This window comes from Cheilinus undulatus, linkage group 20 (genome assembly GCF_018320785.1).
Source record: "Cheilinus undulatus linkage group 20, ASM1832078v1, whole genome shotgun sequence".
Lineage (NCBI taxonomy): Eukaryota > Metazoa > Chordata > Actinopteri > Labriformes > Labridae > Cheilinus > Cheilinus undulatus.
The window spans coordinates 35038164-35056912 of record NC_054884.1 but is presented as its reverse complement, the minus strand read 5'-3'; the positions used below and the strand labels follow the sequence as shown (position 1 = coordinate 35056912).

General features: G+C 40.5%; 1 protein-coding gene across 5 annotated transcripts; it reads right to left on the bottom strand.

Annotated features, from left to right (window-relative positions):
* Positions 1 to 423: 423 nt before the first annotated feature.
* On the bottom strand, positions 424 to 18254 carry nfe2l1b (nuclear factor, erythroid 2-like 1b). Of its 5 annotated transcripts, none has more exons than XM_041815091.1 (6): positions 18102 to 18254; positions 16238 to 17062; positions 15002 to 15226; positions 10938 to 11027; positions 10689 to 10841; positions 424 to 7587 (listed from the first exon to the last, which is right to left on the bottom strand). In XM_041815091.1, exons 2-6 carry the CDS (start codon positions 16793 to 16795, stop codon positions 6208 to 6210), a joined length of 2406 nt encoding a protein of 801 aa, XP_041671025.1. In that variant the 5' UTR covers positions 16796 to 17062; positions 18102 to 18254; the 3' UTR covers positions 424 to 6207. The 5 variants fall into 5 exon arrangements, with proteins under 5 accessions (XP_041671025.1, XP_041671028.1, XP_041671029.1 ...); XM_041815094.1 differs by having other exon boundaries at positions 18151 to 18253; XM_041815095.1 differs by lacking the exon at positions 18102 to 18254 and adding an exon at positions 17645 to 18043.
* Between the last annotated feature and the right edge of the window lie 495 nt (positions 18255 to 18749).

The window sequence follows — 18749 nt, the reverse complement described above, 5'->3', positions numbered from 1 at the left end:
CAAATAAGTTATAGAATTTGTCAAAACAGCTGTGGCTGCCCCTTTAAGAAACACAACGGATATATTTAATCTTTTGAAGTTCATGCACAAAGAGGTATACAATGTTCCTGATCTCAAATAATCATGGTTATATTTTTTTTCCTAATCCAGTAGCCCCAACTGTGCGGTCTGGACCGCATGAATATTTGTCAATGTCTTGCACCCAAACCAAGACACTGTGCAAGAGTTATGCACCTGTCCAGTTGGTTATTTTGTAGGTTTTTAAATGCTTTGCTGCTTTTTTAACACTATGGATCATTAGAATAATGGAGATTTTATGGAGAAAAAAAAAATCCATGGTAGCCTTTTCAAACGTACTGAAATTTTGGAAATCTTCGTACATGTATAAACCATTCATGACATCCAGAACACAAGAGTCACAGGTGAAAATAAAAACACTTTATTAATCAATAAAAACAATTCTCGATTGCCAGCAAATATCTCAAACAGAGGGAACTACATCCAAACTGAAAGCAGAGGGTGAGACCGTTATGGAGACATTTGACAAACGACATAAATCATGACGAACACAAACATGAAAATATTTACAGAACAAGACAGACAAAAAAAGTGCACTAAGTAGTAGCAGTACTAAATAGTTGGTGTCGCACTGGGTTACACTGAAGTGAATGATAACCGGAGTATCATGCCTGAATAACATTTAATGAGGACATTTCTCCTTCAAGACTATTTTTTTGGACATCATCTTTAATGTTGCGACTTCACTTCAGCCTCTTGATATTCTAACCTAACTGCTATCTCAGCTGCAACAACTGATCTATTTTTTTATTTTCATAAAGAGGGCGATGCAACATGTACCGACAAACTTCATTCAAAAAGACGAGTAATAGCACTTCTACTTTGAGAACGTTTTTCCTTCGGTTCTCAAAACATTTAAAGTGAAGATAATGAGTTTGTGAAAGAAAGGCATTCAAATCAAAGTGGCCGCGACGCACACTGACGCATTCAGAGAACCTCATTTAACACCTCGGCCCACTTTGTTAGAAACAAAAAAACCTTAAAAACAGGACGTATGATATTAAAGCCATTTGCTCGGCTTTTACAGCAGTTAAAAAGTTACCCCCAGTGACTCTCTGTTGGGAAACATTACTTCAAAGAAATGCTGCTACACGACAGCGACGACCCGGCCTGTTTTAAGCTGCACTTAAAAACTAGGCAACAATAAGGAGAGTTGAACCAGTTAGAGATGTTCTGATACCGTTTTCCTTCTCGATTCTTATTTAAATACCTCGACTGAGTACCCGTCCAGTTTGCTAGGATGATGATGATGGCGCATACTTTTTTGTTTAGTGAGTTCATACAGTTTTTTTTTCCTCTTACCTGTAAAAATACTTGGCCATAAACCTGATTTAAATTCTGAGAACAATAGAAACAATGTACAAGCTATTATTCATTTTGAAATCAGTCAGTCATGTGATCATGAAGAGGTCTGGAGGGCAAGAAAAGCTACTACTGAAAACTGTGTGGAGCTGCAGCACCAGGATGTTATTCTAAAACAATGCATGTTTACATCACCTGATCACCCCCAAAAACTGGGCTATGAATTTAAGCTGAACATTTTTGCATCTTTGGACCCTAACACAGCACAGGGACACTACTTAATAGGTTGTTTCCACTAAGCAGTCCCGTTGAGTTTGGTACAGCACAGTGTGTTTATGTTTCCACTATCAAAAAAGATGGAAAGGGTCCAAAATAACTGACCCGTGTCATCCTACTTTTTTGGCACCCTTCTGGAGAGGTGCCAAGCTTCCCTACTGGAGTCATTTTCAGTGTGCACGACTGCTCAGCTGAGCTGAGTGACAAAGCTGTCTGTTCTATGAGGAGTGGGAAAGAATGAGAGAAAAACAGACAAATATCTGCTAAATTTAGGGATATTTGAACTCGACAGATCAAAACTGTTTGCTGGACTGTTGGCATTTATATGTGGTCACAAATCAGGTTTCCTGACTTTAATGTGGACCTGATTTCAAGCACACAAAGAAAAGTCTGAAGGCACACATCAGCCTGATTCATCAGTGATGGATAATGTCAATGTTTTGTTAATATAAAGCTTTAGATCAGTTGCTCCTCCTTATTGAAGTGATTCATTTACTTCAGGTAATCAGTGAAAAGATCACTGCGTCTTTTTAAATCTGCAAAACTTTAGGGTATTTCATCAAACAAGATGTATGTACCCTGTCTTACTTTTAAAAACAAATTACCATGGTACAACTCTTAGCTTTTATTTTATGTCAAATAAACTGTTAAAGCATTCACTTCATGAAGCCTTAACAGGAATACATTCTGTATTCAACCAAACAGAAGTCAGGTTAGTTTACAAAAGGCAGCGGGACTTAATGTAGATGTATAAAACATAAAACATTGTCCTTACATGCCTATATTTTACCATATGGTTGATCTGATGAAATTTAAGGTTTTGATTTTCCTCTAAGGTAAAAGGAAGGAGAGTGGAGTAGAGTTTAAATTACATTTATCACTAACTAAATACTTGTGGTAGCTGCTGTAAAAGCCCAGCTTCCTCTTGAGGCTTATTTAGTGTAATGTTACAGCTCAAATATTTCTATAAACATTTACCATGAGCTGAGGATCTTTACCAGGGGTCATCAACAACATCTGGACAAGGGCCAGCTTTTTCCTACACAGGCACTTTGGGAGCAGATCACCTAAACTATAGAAATGTTTAAAATGGTCTCATTAACATGTTTTTGTTCAAATATTTTCATTTTCTCTCAAATATATGAAGTTCATAGGCTCTAACAGTGAGATCAGTCCTATTTATCTCAGCCAGCCACAAGGGGGCGATTGAGATATTTTAGCTGACTATTCCTGAAGCAAAAGTTGACATAGATTGATAAATTCTTGTTAACATGCATCATATTCGCTATTAACAGCTGACAGGTGGTTTTCTGAGAAAAAAAAAACAAAAAACAAACAAACAAAAAAAGCAAAACAAAAAAAACAAAGTCATTCCTGATGAAACTGTTTCAACCTAAATTGTTTTTGGACTTGTTTTAATAACTGTTAGGAGCTTACTTAAAAAAATAAGAATAAAAAAAATACTACAGCATATCTTTTCCTCTGCACATTATAAAGTTGGGGATGCTATGGGGTCGGATGGGAGGATTAAGGGGGCCTAACGTGGCCCCTAGTCTGCCAGTTGATGATCACTGAACTATACTGACCGCTGTGAATATCATCAATATGTAGTTATTGAAATGTTGGCACTTTTCTGCTGAAATAAAGCCATTTACCGCTTCTTCCCTACTGATTTCTGCCTGTGATGTCCACCCGCTAAATGAGGGTACAGGTGACTGGAAATGCAAACTATTTTGGGGATTACCATACCAAACTGTAGTCAATCAATCTGGACCACCTGGTAGAAACATAGCTTAAATCCCTAAAATCAGAAAGGTGTAAGGCAAAACTTAGCTTCAGTGATGTTAACGTACTGGTGCAATTACAGTAGAGGAGAAAGCTTCCACCACTGCCATTGTTTTGGTATTTTTCGGTCAGAACTGCTGCCTATTGGGAGGTTAAGAGTCAGAAATTCTTAATTATTAAGTGCTTACTAACTGGTTCTTAACTGTCAGGATCACTGTCAGTAGAGTGTCTGTTTAATTTGATTGCTCCTCTGTGAGTCTGCTGAGAGGTCCTGTAGAAGTAATACCTGAGCTTGTCTCATCAGTTAGTGCAGTTGTTCGTAACCTTCCGTCCTTGTGGACCCGCCAAGGATTTTTGACATTGCCTTCAAAACCAACATCGATTTAGTTATTTCATCGATAAAAATTCAAGAAAAAATGGTCTACACATGTTCATCTTAACCAAAGACCTTGGTATGATGCATTACATAATTGTTTAATCATGATTGTAGTTAATAGGTGCAAATCTATTTTTGTCAACCTCAGAAAAGACAAAGCCGATCCTCGTAAGAATTTTGGCAGCCTCCTGGGAACCGAGGGGCAGCGCATCTAGTTGAACAACTTTCTTTCACTGAAAAAAGTAAATTATTGAACAAAGTTGGCAAAAACACATCGGTGGCAACCGAAATTGTCAACTTCTCCATAGTGTTCAGTAGCGGGAAGCAGTTCTTGCCCGTCATGAGTGAGGACGTAACATTAAAGATACAACCAAAAGAATCAAAGCCTCTCCTGACCTCCTGTGTCAACATAACAGAATCAGAAACTGATTTTTTCTTCTGCATTAAAGTACTTTATTCTACCAGTTATAACTTTATTTGAATTTTAAAAAGAAGCTGTAAAGGTTTGTTAAACAGATTGCTTACTTTTGCTAGCTTTTATAATCATCAAAAAGTCTGTTAGCCACAGTTATTCTTTTCTAAAACCATTATTTCTAGACTGCCTTTTAAAGAAGAGGGAACTTGTGGATTTGTGTGGGACAAACGATGTACTGACTGATAACTTGCATTCAATTTAAGGCTGTATACAAAGTATTAGGAGCACCAAAAAGACGTTTGTAAATCGATTCCAACAGTTTACAAATCTCTGCACAGATTTATAAAAGCTTGCAAACTGGTGAGTTTGTAAACCAGGGGCAGGCTTGGTAAACTGTCCAATCAATCTGTACATGATGACTATATGTGTGCACAGATTGCAAATCAATGCACACAGCTCACCAAACCATGCCCACAGTTTATAAATCTGAATGCTTGGTTCACAAATCTAGAGGCCTGGTTGTATAAACCATGCATAAGTTTTCGTACACAGTTTACAAACCCATGCCTCCAGACTGAAAAATCTGTGCGCACAGATTGGTATACTGCAGCAACAATTTCCAAAGTGCTTTAAATTTGTCTTACCTGACCCTCTGGGCGCTCAGTAAACGAAAGATCAAGGTAGTGGTATCAGAACAACTCTAAAATGATCTCTCTTATTCTGATATGTGACAGCCTGGAGCTGGAGATCATACAGTACTCTCTGGAACTCCTGGCCCTTCAAAAAGACTCAAATTCCTCTTACAAGCTCTGCTAAATCTGGAGTATTTAAATAAATAACCCAAAAATGTGTAGACTGTTACATAAAGTGGATGTGGCTTGATTTCTAACCTTGCTTATACTACAGATTATGAACAGTTAATAATAAGAAGAGCCTTCCTAAACGCAGCTCCCGTTATTTAAACCTGCAGCGAAGGAATAGCGACAGACACGGCAAAATGCATATTAGCCAAGCCTTTTAAAGACAAATTACAGTGCTATGTATAATTTATAAGGAAGTTGATACGTTTAGCAATGCAGTGTGCCTCCTCCATAAAACATCCATCCGCCCCTCTTGCAGGACTTCACCTCCAGGCCTCTTTAAGCAGCGGCCAGCCCAGGAACACTCAACCTCTGACCCTTTCTTGTGTCAACATCCTCCAGCCACACAACAAACCCAATCCTTTCAGGGCTCTCCAAACTTTGATGCAACTGACTCAAAAACTGGAATCTGCAATACAAACCTACAGAATAGAGTGCAGTTATTGAGCATTTAAGATGTATTCAGATCAAATGATGTGCACCATACAACCTTTGGTTAGTATAGGTGTTAATAGCATCCTAAAATGATGGACTTCCTTTAACCTTTGGTATCTAATCTCTCACACCCATGGATGATGTTCCAATCCTGAAGATTTGTAACTTAAAAGCCTCAGTGACCATGAAAATCACTAAAAGTCTCCAGGGTGGGATGTGATCTGATAGTCCTTTAAAACCTTCCGTGCATAGGTACTCCAACCATCCGTGTTGACAGTGTTCGTACTCCGACTTTTCTCGTTCTCAGTCCCTCGTTTCATCCTACATATCTCCTCCATCCTTAGTGGTTTGGTGCAAAAGGATCAAGAGCAGCTAAATTTTCTAATAGCTCATTTTATGTCCTTTTATATCCCTCTTCATCTTGCTTATTGTTTCCCCCCGACTAAATAATGAAATATCAGTACTCAAACGTAGAGCTACTTCAGCTTCAAAGTCGTTTCCAGGAAATAAATGTAGGAACAGAATGAAAAGGGAGAAACTTATGCAGGAAGAGTAGTCAACAATGCCATTTCTTTACTCACCAGAATCTTCTTAAAGGAAAAAAGGACATCTCTCTTGCATCTGCAGAAATCTTTCTTATTGACTTAGCAAAGTTATAGAATACACAGGAGTTTCCCCCCTCACTTCTTTTTGTCTTTCTGTTTTTTCTCTGGCTTTCGGTTCTGCTCGGCTGTCGTCACACAGCGAGGCATGATCAGCACACTGCCGTCTGCGCTGTACTGGAGTGAGTACTCACTGGGAGGATAGGGCCGGCCCTCCTCGTCCCTCAGCTGGCTGAAAACCTCCTGGTACAGACTCTGCACCTTCTGCTTCATCTGTCGGATGGAACGGATGAACTCCATCTTCTCCTTCAGCAGACGGGCCTTGTCCCGCCGTAGATCTTGGACGCCCTGCTCCAGGTTTATGATGGTGTCGAGCTTGCGTTTGCGGCAGTTCTGGGCAGCCATCTTGTTCTTGCCGCGCCTGCGGATGTCACGGATGAGGGAGAGCTGGGCTTCACTCAGGTGGTGCTTGGCGAGAAGCTCGTTGAACTCCTCCACGGGTAGGTTGATGATCTTTTCGTTGGAGAAGGGGATTTTCATGGCACGAGCGCGGCGTTCGTCACGGCTGGAGTGCTTGTCGAGCATGTCCTGATGAGTCTGGAGCTTTGAGTTGTGTTTGTCGCGGACTGTTTTCTTCCCAGTGGGGATAGGGAGCTCTGGGTGCTCTGCAAACGCAGAAGAGAGTGGCAGGTTGTAGGTATGATTGTGGCTGATGCTGTCCAGGTGAGGCAGGCTGTGGAACTGGGAGGGGTCCTGATAGCTCATACGGCAGAGCTTACTGTACCCGGGCTGATAACCTCCAACAGCCCCCTCCTCCGGCTCCACAGTGGCGACTTCGGAGTCGGTGCTGTATCCCACGGCTCCTTCCTCTGAGAAGGTGGCAGATGTGGATGAGGATGATGCTGCTGAGGAGCAGGATGTCTCAGAGCTGCTTGGGGAGGCTGGACTATGGCTGGAGTCTAGAGAAAGACCAGAATCTGAGTCAAGCTCATCCTCGAGCTGGGAAGCCTGGGCCTGGCTGAAGCCCTCCTCCATGGCGAGGTCCAGCAGGCTGATCTCATCCAGCATGGACTCCTCCAGCAGTGTGCTGAAGGGATCAGGGAGGATGGGTGTGGATGTGATGTTGTTACTAGAACTGTTGATGTGAGGAGGGAGAAAGATCCCGGTCAGGTTTGTGGTTCCAAACGTGGAGTTGATGTTGCTTGAGTTGGAGGAAGAAATCCTGGGTAAGGTGGTTCTCGGGGTGATGTTAATAGAGTCCAGCTGGGGGTTGAAGATCTGGGGGAAGTCTTGGCTGCAGCTGGGGAGGGAGGCCTGGTGAAGGCTGACATCCTGGTTTACTGGTGTAGCACCAGTAGAAAGTTCAAAGGTCCCAACAGTTGACTCAGTCGTCCCATCTGTGCCAGTGGCACTGACGCTGGAGCTGGTGTGAACTGAAGTGTTGTTCACCTCCATCGCCTTAAAAACAAGAGACATTTTGTTAGGAGGAGAGGTGTACTTCTCAAATGATGAAGCTCATTTTAACCATAAAATCAGGTGCATGAGACACTAGGGCTGAGTATCATTTGGATTTTTCCAGTACTGGTGCTAAATTGATACTTTTTAAATGATTCTGGTGTGTAATCAGTGTCTGAATCGTCCTTTTTACGAGGAAACAAAGCGTGTTAAAAGTCGACAGGTGAATAAAACCCGTCTCTGTATTGTAAATAATTCAGAGAAATCATAAAAGTTGCCAACAGAATAGGGGATATGAAAAGGAGACAGATGGGATTTCTTTATGCATGAAGCTCAAACAAAACTCATATACTAGCATTACAGCAGGTGGGCAGAGCACAGACATTGCTACAGATAGAGAAAACGATTAAAAGACGTCTATGCACTAGAAATAGAGAAAATGCTAATAAATCACACATATTCCATAACCTTTTTTGTGCCGTTTTATTAAGAGTGGCAAGAGGTTGCCTCATGGTGGCAGGGTACTGAAATGAAGCACCAAAATCTGTGTTGTAATGCGGTAGGTACTCATCCCTTTGAGACGCACTTTTAATACCTATCTTTTTATGAAAACGATAGGTAGATAGGACATATATACTGATGCATATACAACCAGCTGACACAGGCACCGCAATGACCACAAGTGCAGCTGCCGCTATCACCCATTGTACGCAACCTGGTGTGGTTGAAAACTCAGTCCCATTATTGGAATCAGCCGCCTCACGGCTCACAATGTGTTGGGATACATAGTGACAAATACCAGTGGTGGCAGGCGCTGCCTTTATCATAATTTCCCCCTCATTTGGTATTAATTCTGCATTTGTAAATATAGATGTATTATTGTTAGGTAAATAATAGTTTGATAGAAAATGCTCTTCAAATTAAGAAAACAAGTGACAAGAGGAGGTGGGCAGCCTGACTGACTGTGAGTCTGTCTCACACAATTGCTGCAGATGGCCGACCACCGTATTATAGCAAGCTAGTAAACTCTATATAGTGGTAAAATATGGTGCTAAAAAGAGCAAAACAGCTGCACAGTGTTATGGACTTAGCTTAACAAAATCACACAGGAAAAGCTTTAAAACCATATTTCCCTTAGGGCAAGGGTGTCCAAACTATGGCCCAGGGGCCAAATGCTGCCTGCAGCCCTTTTTTGATTGGCCCGCTGTAAATTCCAGAGATAAAATGGAATATGATCCACATTAAAACAACAAGCTTGTGCTTAACTGTACTGTACTTCGTATTTTCAGCACAAGGCAGTGCTACCATGTTAAATCTGCAAACAAACATTTTGACAAGAAGATATCATGATGAATAACGTCCTGATGGATTATCACAGCAAATAGCAGCTCCAATAACTTTTTAGAGGAAGAGCCAGTGCTAGCCAGGGCTAAACAGGGACCCCTGAAATCTGATTGGCTCCCCAAAAATCCTGAAAGTTACTGTCTATTTGCCGTCAGCCATTAACTAGCCATTTAGGCATACTCAATCTCTAAGCATGTATTAACTAGATTAGTCTTTACCCTTTAAAATCCTCATGGTGAGGAATATAAAAGTGGCCCAACCATCGTAATATATTTCTGTACGTGGCCCTTTGTTGAAAAAGTTTGGACAACCCTGCCTTTGGGGAAAGACTCCAAAAAACCTGACTGGAGCGTATATAACAGAGTACCTCACATAGTTGATAAATATGAGGTGAATTTTTTGACACGACAGATGGGCTGTTTCATATATCCACTGCATGAGATTTATTTCACTTTTGTCTAGGAAACTCCCCATACAAAGTGTTTGGGAAGGGCAGGACTTTCCAAAAGGTGATTGGATGAATGTTCTGTCACATGCATTATGGGCAAAAATGAGGTAGTAGACATGTGCAGCTCTGGTTGTTACATGAGCTGGACAGACAGGTGCTGCCATAGTTTCCGAGCAGTGGAGGTTGTTGGTGAATAAAACTCATGCTGAGGCTGGCTGGGATAGTGCAACAACATCCTCCAAGAATAGCTTTTGGTGTGGCTCTTTACTCTTGTTTTAATAAAGAAATGTGGCCCAGTTCTAATAAAATGGCAGCTTTTACTACAGCTACATCTGAGCTAATTGCTACACAAGTAGCCAATATATATACTAGCCAACAGTACAAGTTAACTCCACCCGTAACTATCGCAAACTCATGCAGAAGCAGGCCGGGAGAGGAGCAAAAACATTATTTCCGCCATGAAAAGCTTTCAGTGCTGTTCTTTGCTCTTTATTTAATGAAGAAATGTGGCCCAGTTCTTATAAAACAGTTGCTATACTACAGTTACGTTCAAGCTAGTGCTAAACCAGCAGCAGCCACTGCTACCCCCTCCAAGTACAACTAAACTTCACCTGAGCTTGCTACCACCACATTCTCCTCAATTGGGCCTTATTGGTCAGTTCCATTGTCAAATCTGGCACAGTCATTTCAGACTGGAGCTTTGCAAGATGGCTCTGCCTGATGACAGACACAGGCTCTGGCTAATCCATCAACTTTGCAAGGTTAATGCACAAAGGCATTGTTTTAATCCCAGTATCAACCAATATCAGCCCTTTGGAAAAACATCTGCAAATAATGTGGAAATTACCAGATGTCAGCAGCAGACGTTTATCTGTTGTTTCATATCAATTTAGCATACCTGATGGCTGATTCAGAGAAGAGATCTATTAATGGGCAAAAGAAGTGACTTGTTTGACAAACTCTGTTCTCGTTTGATGGTCAAAGAGGAAAGAAATGTTGGCATTGTGGGCATGTTACACCAGAAGAAGTAACTAAAAAAATACTGGCATTGGTTTCGGCCACTGGCATACTGTGTATCGCTAATGGCATATGACTGGAATTAACTGTGAGGGAGCAAAAGGTTTTTATACTTTCAAATATTCATTTGCCAAAAAATCACACACTTTCAATGAGAAAGTTTCCACATCAATGTCTTGTTTCTTTTATGTGTCTTTTAGCTCTGCACTAGACCTACCTTTATAGTTTCAATTAAAAACAAATGAAAGATACAAGGACACACAATATAATTTATATGTAAAAATATGGGACATACTTGTAGTTCCATGATGGCCATGATGTCCTGCCACTGCTGCTCCAGGTCTAACTGTGGCTCTGCTGGGGGCAGCTGTGGTGCCAGAGGAAGGCCCTGAGATGTAGAAGGAGCTTCATTGGAAACTATTTCTCTGTTGACAACCGGAGCTGGAAACTAAATGAAATATCATACACAAAGATTAAAAATAAAGCCACAATGTCCCTTTAGTACTTGCAATGTATATGAGTCAACACATTTTAATGTTTTTACCTCAGACTCTTCTCCAAATGGAAAAGTGGCCTCCAGCAGCCTCAAACATTCTTGTAGAGACAGTGAAGTCTGTGAGCCAATGCCGGGGAGCTGGGTAGGAACAAAAATTAACAATAAAATCGGAAGGAATGATTCTTTTATAGAACTTTTGGTTAGGTTGTTCTGGTCTAAATGAGTACACCTTTACTTTTTTTCAAAACAAAGCAAGAACCAGAAACAAATGCTGAACTTAATACAAATACTTCATGATGAGACACTGCTGCATCCTATAATTAACGCTTCGTGCCAGGTGTACAAACGGACCTGGTCTTTTGAACCAGGCTGTGCACGTTTATATCTGCTGTTAGATTTTAACACGGGATATGTTTGTGACTCTGCAGACAGCCTCAAGGGACACTAAAGGAACTGCAGTTTTTACACTTCTGCATTGGCTTCATTTTCAGCCATGGAGGCTGCTGCTTGGTTTCAACCCCCTATGGTTGCTCAATGTGGTTATGTAGTATGCGACAGCCAAAAAGGCCTGGCTGCTAAAACTCCCCAACTCATCCTCTGCTCTTCATCATTACAATTGTCTTTTCTTTGGTCGCATGAATGGACTAAATCTTGCATTTCATTGTGCAACACTGTTATGTAATGAGAAATAAATTAAACTTGAAATAGGAAGTAATTTCTTTTTAAAAAGGTAAAAAGCGTAGGTTTCATCATCCTGACAATGTTGCTAAATTCAACACTGCTGTGTTATGTTTGGATTAAAGGCAGAATCCTTAACTGACACATTTCATCACCTCACATTAGTCTAGTTGATAAATATTGCTTATGTTTCTTCAGTTAATGCTCAGCTTCTGTGGCCAACTCGGACCATCCTCTCTGAATTTTTAAAGAGTGGGAAGATAAGAAAGAATCACACAAAGTGACTAGTTAGGCTTTTTTCTTGTATCATCAGACTAGTGAAAAATATCAACCTCAGTAGTTTAACAAGGATTATAAACAGAAACCAAAGGGGCTAATAATTTTGTGTGGCTTGCTAAGCCCTGATCTGTATGTGAGTCAGCTTTCATTTTCATCTCTTCTCCTCCTACAGTCTGAGACCTCACTAATAAACCAGAAACATTTAGCAATAAGACGAAACTCTTATGTAAACGAATATGATTTTTAAAGAAGAGCACTTTCCTAATTCAAGAGATTTTTCAACTAGTGGTGGAACAAATAGACTATCAGGAGATATCTTCATATGACTACCATTCCATACTGGATTCATGGTTTAGGCCCCAAAACTATGAAACAGATCAAATGGAAATAATCTATGGGGTCTGAGGTCCTTAACAGACAACAATGTGTTCGACAAATTAAAGGTGGTAAAACCAATGCTTTTGGGGCTTTTTGATACTTTAGTAAATTTTGGTATTTTAGTGCTGTTTTTTTTCATGATTATATTTTAAATGCTATGTTGTATGTTGCACCAGCTATAAGTAAGTTCTGTCTGAAGTCACTGGTTCTCAAGCAGGGGTCCAAGACCCCCTGGGGGGGGGACTAGGCTCTTTCTACAGTGAGGCCTTGTCCACACAGAGATGCAAACGTTATATTTCCATTCCGTTTTGAAAAAGTTTTCCGTAAGTATGAGGTCGTTTCAGGAAATGTCCGTGTAAGCACGCAACCACTGAAAATGACTAAAAACGCTGTAGTATATATGCCAAGCCTGTAAGTGGCGCTGTAACACTGTCACAGAAATTCACCAAAAGAGAGAAGAAGATTACAGAAAACTGCCACAAACTTTCTCCTAGTTGCTCTTCCGGTTGTTCTCTGCATTGGATTTAAGAACATATGGTGTATGTTGTTTGCCATGGTGGTAAAGGAGAATCAGATTTTACTGTAAAAGCCATAATAAGCTGAGTAGCTTCTGAAGTACGAACACATCCCTGTAATCCAGTTCGACATGTGTATGCGGCTTAGGTGGGCTATGCTATGTGTGACGTACCCGGTTTCAAAAATAGTAGCATTTACGGCCTTACAAAACGCCGTCTCCATGTGGATCAAACGCCAATATCCTCCATGAGGACGACAAAAATAGCTAAAAACAGTCGGGATCCGCAATATTATTGGTATGATATCAGTATCAGCAGATATGAAAATTTTTGCCCATACTTACAAGGATATTGTGGCTACATAAATCTCTTGAGCTGTAAATATCAGCCATAAGAACAAATAAGCTAGTGACGTTTTAGGTTGGATCAACAGAGCTACGTCAGCTGAAGTATTTTCCATCATTCAGCATAATTTCTTAAACTTAATATGTGTTTTAACCCTGTAACTTGTTCACCTTAAACTTTAAATTGTGCGTTTCAAGGACAAAAGTTTTATGTCTAAACTACATTTAAATATTGGTATCAAAACTAGACTAAAATATAACACAAGGAGAGATAACAGTGCATTAATATGAATGTTCTGCATTTATATTTATTTTTCGATATGGCTAATAAAACTGTTTACAGAAAAAAAATGTTTTGACTAAAACAACTAAAGACCAAAATTTAAGTACTTTTTATTACTAAAACTGAACTAAAATATTTTTAGATTTCATTGAATAAAACTTGTGCTGCACAGTAATCTAACTGCAAACACAACTGCAATGTCAGGCTGTGCATACCATAACAGCATAAAAGGCTACAATTATTTTGTATTTAGCAATACTTGAAAGGTTTACAGAAATACCTGCAGAAAGTCTAAAATAGTGCTACTATTGCACTCTGCACTTTAAAACTATGATTATCCCCTGCATTTTCCTTGACAACCAAGCAAGCGCACTCATGATACCATTTATCACAATCACAAATTGCAATATTGTCCAGTATAATTTCAATTGCACATTATTACCACATTGTGCAGCACCAACTAAAACTTTCAAGAGTAAAGATGACAAAATGTGACCGAAACTTGAACACATTTTAATCTAAAGACTGAGGGTAAATAGCTGCCAAAATTAACCAGTTTGGTGGCACCACAGAGATGCAGCCTTCATCCTAACTGGTAGAGTGCAACACTTGACCAATCAGTGGAAAGCATTTTTCTAAATTTTCCAACAAAGGATGTAGTGTAATGGCTAACTACTGGATTGATTTATCTGCTCATGGAAAACAAGAGTGCGAGTATTATCATACCATTACAGTAAGGGTCAAGCAATATTGTTTTTTTCAGGGCCCACATTGATACTGATTATTAGTAGCGCATGAGACTGATGTTTGGGATTGATATGCATTTTTTATGGCAAAAAAATGTCCTTAATATGACAAAAGTAAAAGTGCATGTTGAAAGAATGAAAAAAGCCGTAAACAGGAAGAAATACCATGCACTCCTTTTGTCTATACTCAGCGTTGAATGGCTTGTGGTTTTGTAACATTGAGCTACAGCTAGTGGGCCCGGCATGTGGCGAGATGGTGAGAAGAGATCCAGAGTGGAAGACACGCCTTGCAGTGGAGCCAGTTCTTTTTATCATCTATCGATAAAATAAAATAAAAAATACCAATGGCGATAATCAGCTAAATGCCAAATATCAGCATCAATAATCGGCCGAGCCAATGATTGATCTGCCCCTGCTTTAAAGGATGTAAACCATAACACACTGCTGATACAAAACAGTCGGTAGTACACCCTGCTCCATCTAATCCTACAAGTTATCCCACTTTTCAAAATGACTACCACGAGAACCTTATTTTACGGGAGATGCCACACCTACTGGATGTAAGATTTAAGGTGTGACTCTACTGGAGCTATCTCACCTGGTGCAACACTTTGAATACTGGCAGAGCGTAAACTCCATGGTAGCAACAAGGATACTTTTAAGCTAATGCAAAGCTGGTGCAATCTGGTGCTTTTTTTTTTTTTTTTTTACTGTGTAAAACACTTTGAACATCTCTTTGTATGCATGGTGCTCTACAAATAAATGTGACTTGCCTTGCCTTAAGCCAACATTACCTTTTATTAACAGCTCCTTACCCCTTGAAACGGTTAAATGCTATCTTGCACAGGATGTAAACAATGGAATAAGGTGATCGACTCAGTGTACAAACCTGCTCAGGAATACTCTCTCCCGTCTCCCCGTCCACTGGCTGAGCACCCTGAAGGTTCACTCCGTTTCTCCAGCTCTCCTGCTCCTCATTCCCGTCTTTGTTCTCATGTGGGTTGGGCTTTTGCTCCTCCTCACTCTCCTTCTGCCGGTTGCTGTAGTTGAACACTTCTCTTCCTGCACCGAGGTCGATGTCCTGTCTCCATAGGATGTCAATCAAGTCAATGTCCTGGAAAAACATATAGCAACCATTGAAAAATGGCCCTATGCAGAAAGAAGTTGCTTTAATAACCACATTAGATGAAGATACAAAGAAAACTCTATGAATCTGCATCATTTTTAATTAAATTCAAACAACTGTATAATAAACTACTGCTTTTACAATTTGTCTTGTTGAAAAAGGTTAGTTATGACAGTGGATTTTGGCAGATCATGTAACAGAGATGCAGTCAAGATGATGAAACCATGATATAAACACTTTGACATGGTGGTTAACATGTGATCAGAATGAGGGCTTGGTTCATTACAGGCCAACAATGTCTTTGTGTAACCCCCGACTCCACTGCATCAATATGGCCATTATGTTCAAGTTTCTCGCATAACTAGGATTGAATGGAATAATCCATAACAACAATAAACTTGTTTAAATCTTTAAGGTAAAAATGTAAATAAAAAAAGAAAAGAAAATTAAACAAGTTGAGTGTTTTCTGTTGTTTTTCCAAAGTAGTGCCTGCATGAACAACATTTGAATGTGACCACAATCACAGCTGTAACAAATGTGACTCAACTGGTTTTACTAAAAATATCTGACACTAATAAAAGACCAGGGCTGGGGAACATGAACGACCTGACTTAACTTAGTATATCTGCTTTAATTTTAGGGATACCTAATACTCATGTGCTTTAAGCTGTAATTTCCCATGTTTAAAGAAGTATTAATGATTGATTTAGTAGTCTTAATGCATTTTAAGCATAAAATAACTAACTATGAATGTCTTCTTAAACTACTTTTAAACTTTGGTAGGTTATGATAATTTCTCCTTTCAAATTTTAGCACAAAGTAAAATAAGCCACGCATCATTTAATGTCCAAATGGCTGGGTTACTCTAATAAAATGGTGGTTAATTCCTGTCTCCTCCTCAAAGTGAATGTGCTCACAAAAAGTCAACATTAACCCCCCTCCTTAGGACATGTGTTTCCCAGGTGTTAACAAAGAAAAGACAGACACAAGCTGCAGTACCTCCTTGGTGAGGTCGTCGTTGCCATCTCTGCTGCCCTGCTCCTGGTTGCCCTCTGGGGCCACAGCTCCCAGGCTGCTGTCCGCTGCGTTCAGGTTATACGTGGATTCAGGCGCTCCACTTCCTCCCCTCATGGCCGGGGTAGCGTCAGGGTTGTTAACGTCCTCTAGGCTGGCCCCATTGTCCAGGGTGATGCTGGGGCTGGACTGGCTGCTGGGGGACACCACAGTCTCCGAGTCACGATGCACTAGCCAGGTGTTGAGCTCGGTACTGGGCACGGAGAGGCGATCCAGCTGGCGCACCTGGTTCAGCAGCCGTCGAGTGGTGAAGAAATGGTCCAGGTCCACACTCTTTGGATGGATGCCATAGCCGTCCAGCGTGTTGCGCAGGTTGTGAAACTGTGTCTGGGTGTAGGCTGAGCTAGGGCCCAGGATGATCTCTCTCAGTGGGGGCAGCTGATTGCTTAGATAGGTGTCAACGTCCACCCGCACCCCAATGAGACTCAGAAGGATGGTGAACTGAATCAGGCCCTCTGTGAAGTACTTTTTCAGGTAAAGCATTTCTTTACAAAGGAACAAAAGGTGAAAGTAAAAAATAAAAACAAAAATGGGGCTAACTACCTTGGAACAATACTTCTATAGCTATACTAGAAGACGGATATAGATACATAAACATAAAAAGTGGTAATAGATTGTGAGGGGAAAGGGTCTTCAACAGGATTCTGCTAGTTTAGAGGGCATATGACATCCAGGATGGGGTTTCCAGTCCGAGAGAGTCCAGTTTGTGCTCAAAGCTTTGTTCTTCATAAGGTTCTCATCTTCCTATTCCTGGTAAAAGTAAGAAATAACATTTTATTGCTCTGCTGCAGACTGCACTGCTTCAACATTATAATCACACTGCTTAAACCCCTAAGACATGCGAGCCTTACCCACCTACATTTGCATTATGTAGCACATGTTAATGGAAAAATGAAATCAGGACTTGCAAGCTCTCTGCAACCACTCCATCCTCCCAAGACCAGAGAAGTGATGTCGGCTCACACCGCGCAAAGCCTTTCTTTCTTGATATAATTCACCAGACCAGAGTTGATGAAAGCTTTAGGTATCACCCCACCCTTGACAGGACAACTACTTCTTGTGGGTGCTGCTGAAGGTGAATGAGGGAGTCGAGAAAGCTCGCTGGGCTGGCTAGCACACGTACCAACGACAACGTTAGGAGGCAGGCAGGGTCCCTCCCTCCTCGCGCACAGCTGCGCTTATCTTCGTCCTTATGACGTTAGCCGTTAGCTACCTTGTGTTTTGAGACCCGGCTACTGCTGTTTAGCATGTATAATCACCCTTTATTATACACGGCAGCGCAATTACAAGACTTAATATCACAGCCTGAAGTTAGCTTTCATCTTTGTTTACCTTAAAAAGTGACAGGTACCGCTACTTGCGTTTTACACCTCCCTACTTCCGCTGTGGCTAGCATCAAACAATCTCCCTAGCAACAAGTGGTGAAAAGATGGTTGGCAGATTGTACAGCCAATCACATGCATCAAGCAATGTGACGACATATGACTCCAGCAACTCCTGTCCAATAGGAATACAGCATGGGTGGGGTATGTTGAAAATGCTAAACTACTATTGGAACTCAAAGCCTACACTGTGTTAGCCTCGTAGGCTAGTTTACCGCTAACTATTTTAATCATTCAACTACTTTGAAAAGTAACGTAAGCCTCCATGAAGACACGTCCTGGCATCAGCTATATATACTTTTAATACACACAAGTAACTTCCACCTTACGCTTATGCCATAAATCACTATGATACACATATCGGCTTGCGCATCAGTTAATTGAAAATGCCTTCATTTAATACTTACGCAGGGAGATTTTGCAACCGTATCGTCTTGCCCTAAACTCCGCTATTACCTAAGGATGGCATTTAGTCCAGTTTCTTTAAAATTTCCACAGTTCAGCGCGATATAGCATCCTCCAGCCTTTCCTCATTGAATGGCCCACCATGACTTGCAGAATTGCTAGCTTGCCCGGCTAGCCTAGCAGCGCCGCTTGACACCAAAACACGCTTTCCCACAGCGCATGCGTAGAACATTCTAGTGGCAGGCTTTCATCAGCCGACCGAAATTCCCCCAACGGTAATTTTACAGATCCTCTACATTAAGTCACGATTTTAAGATTGTTGACTGACAAAAAAAACAACAATTAAATGAATGTAAATACTTTAGAGTTCTAAATTCGTTGTCACTGATATTTATTCTGAAATATTTTTTTAATAAAATAACATTAAATTGTCTTTTAACACTGAAAATAAAGGCATAAGTGCATTTAATTTCAATAGCATTGCAATTACTTTGTGAGATCAGTTAACTCATGTATTGTTAATCTTTATAATATCCAGCTGCTTTTAAAATGATTGGTAGTCAGTGTCTTAAATAAGTTATTATAGTACTTAGCTTACTTGTTTAATATATAATGACAACAATTCAATTCATGTCTTCTGTAAAATTTAT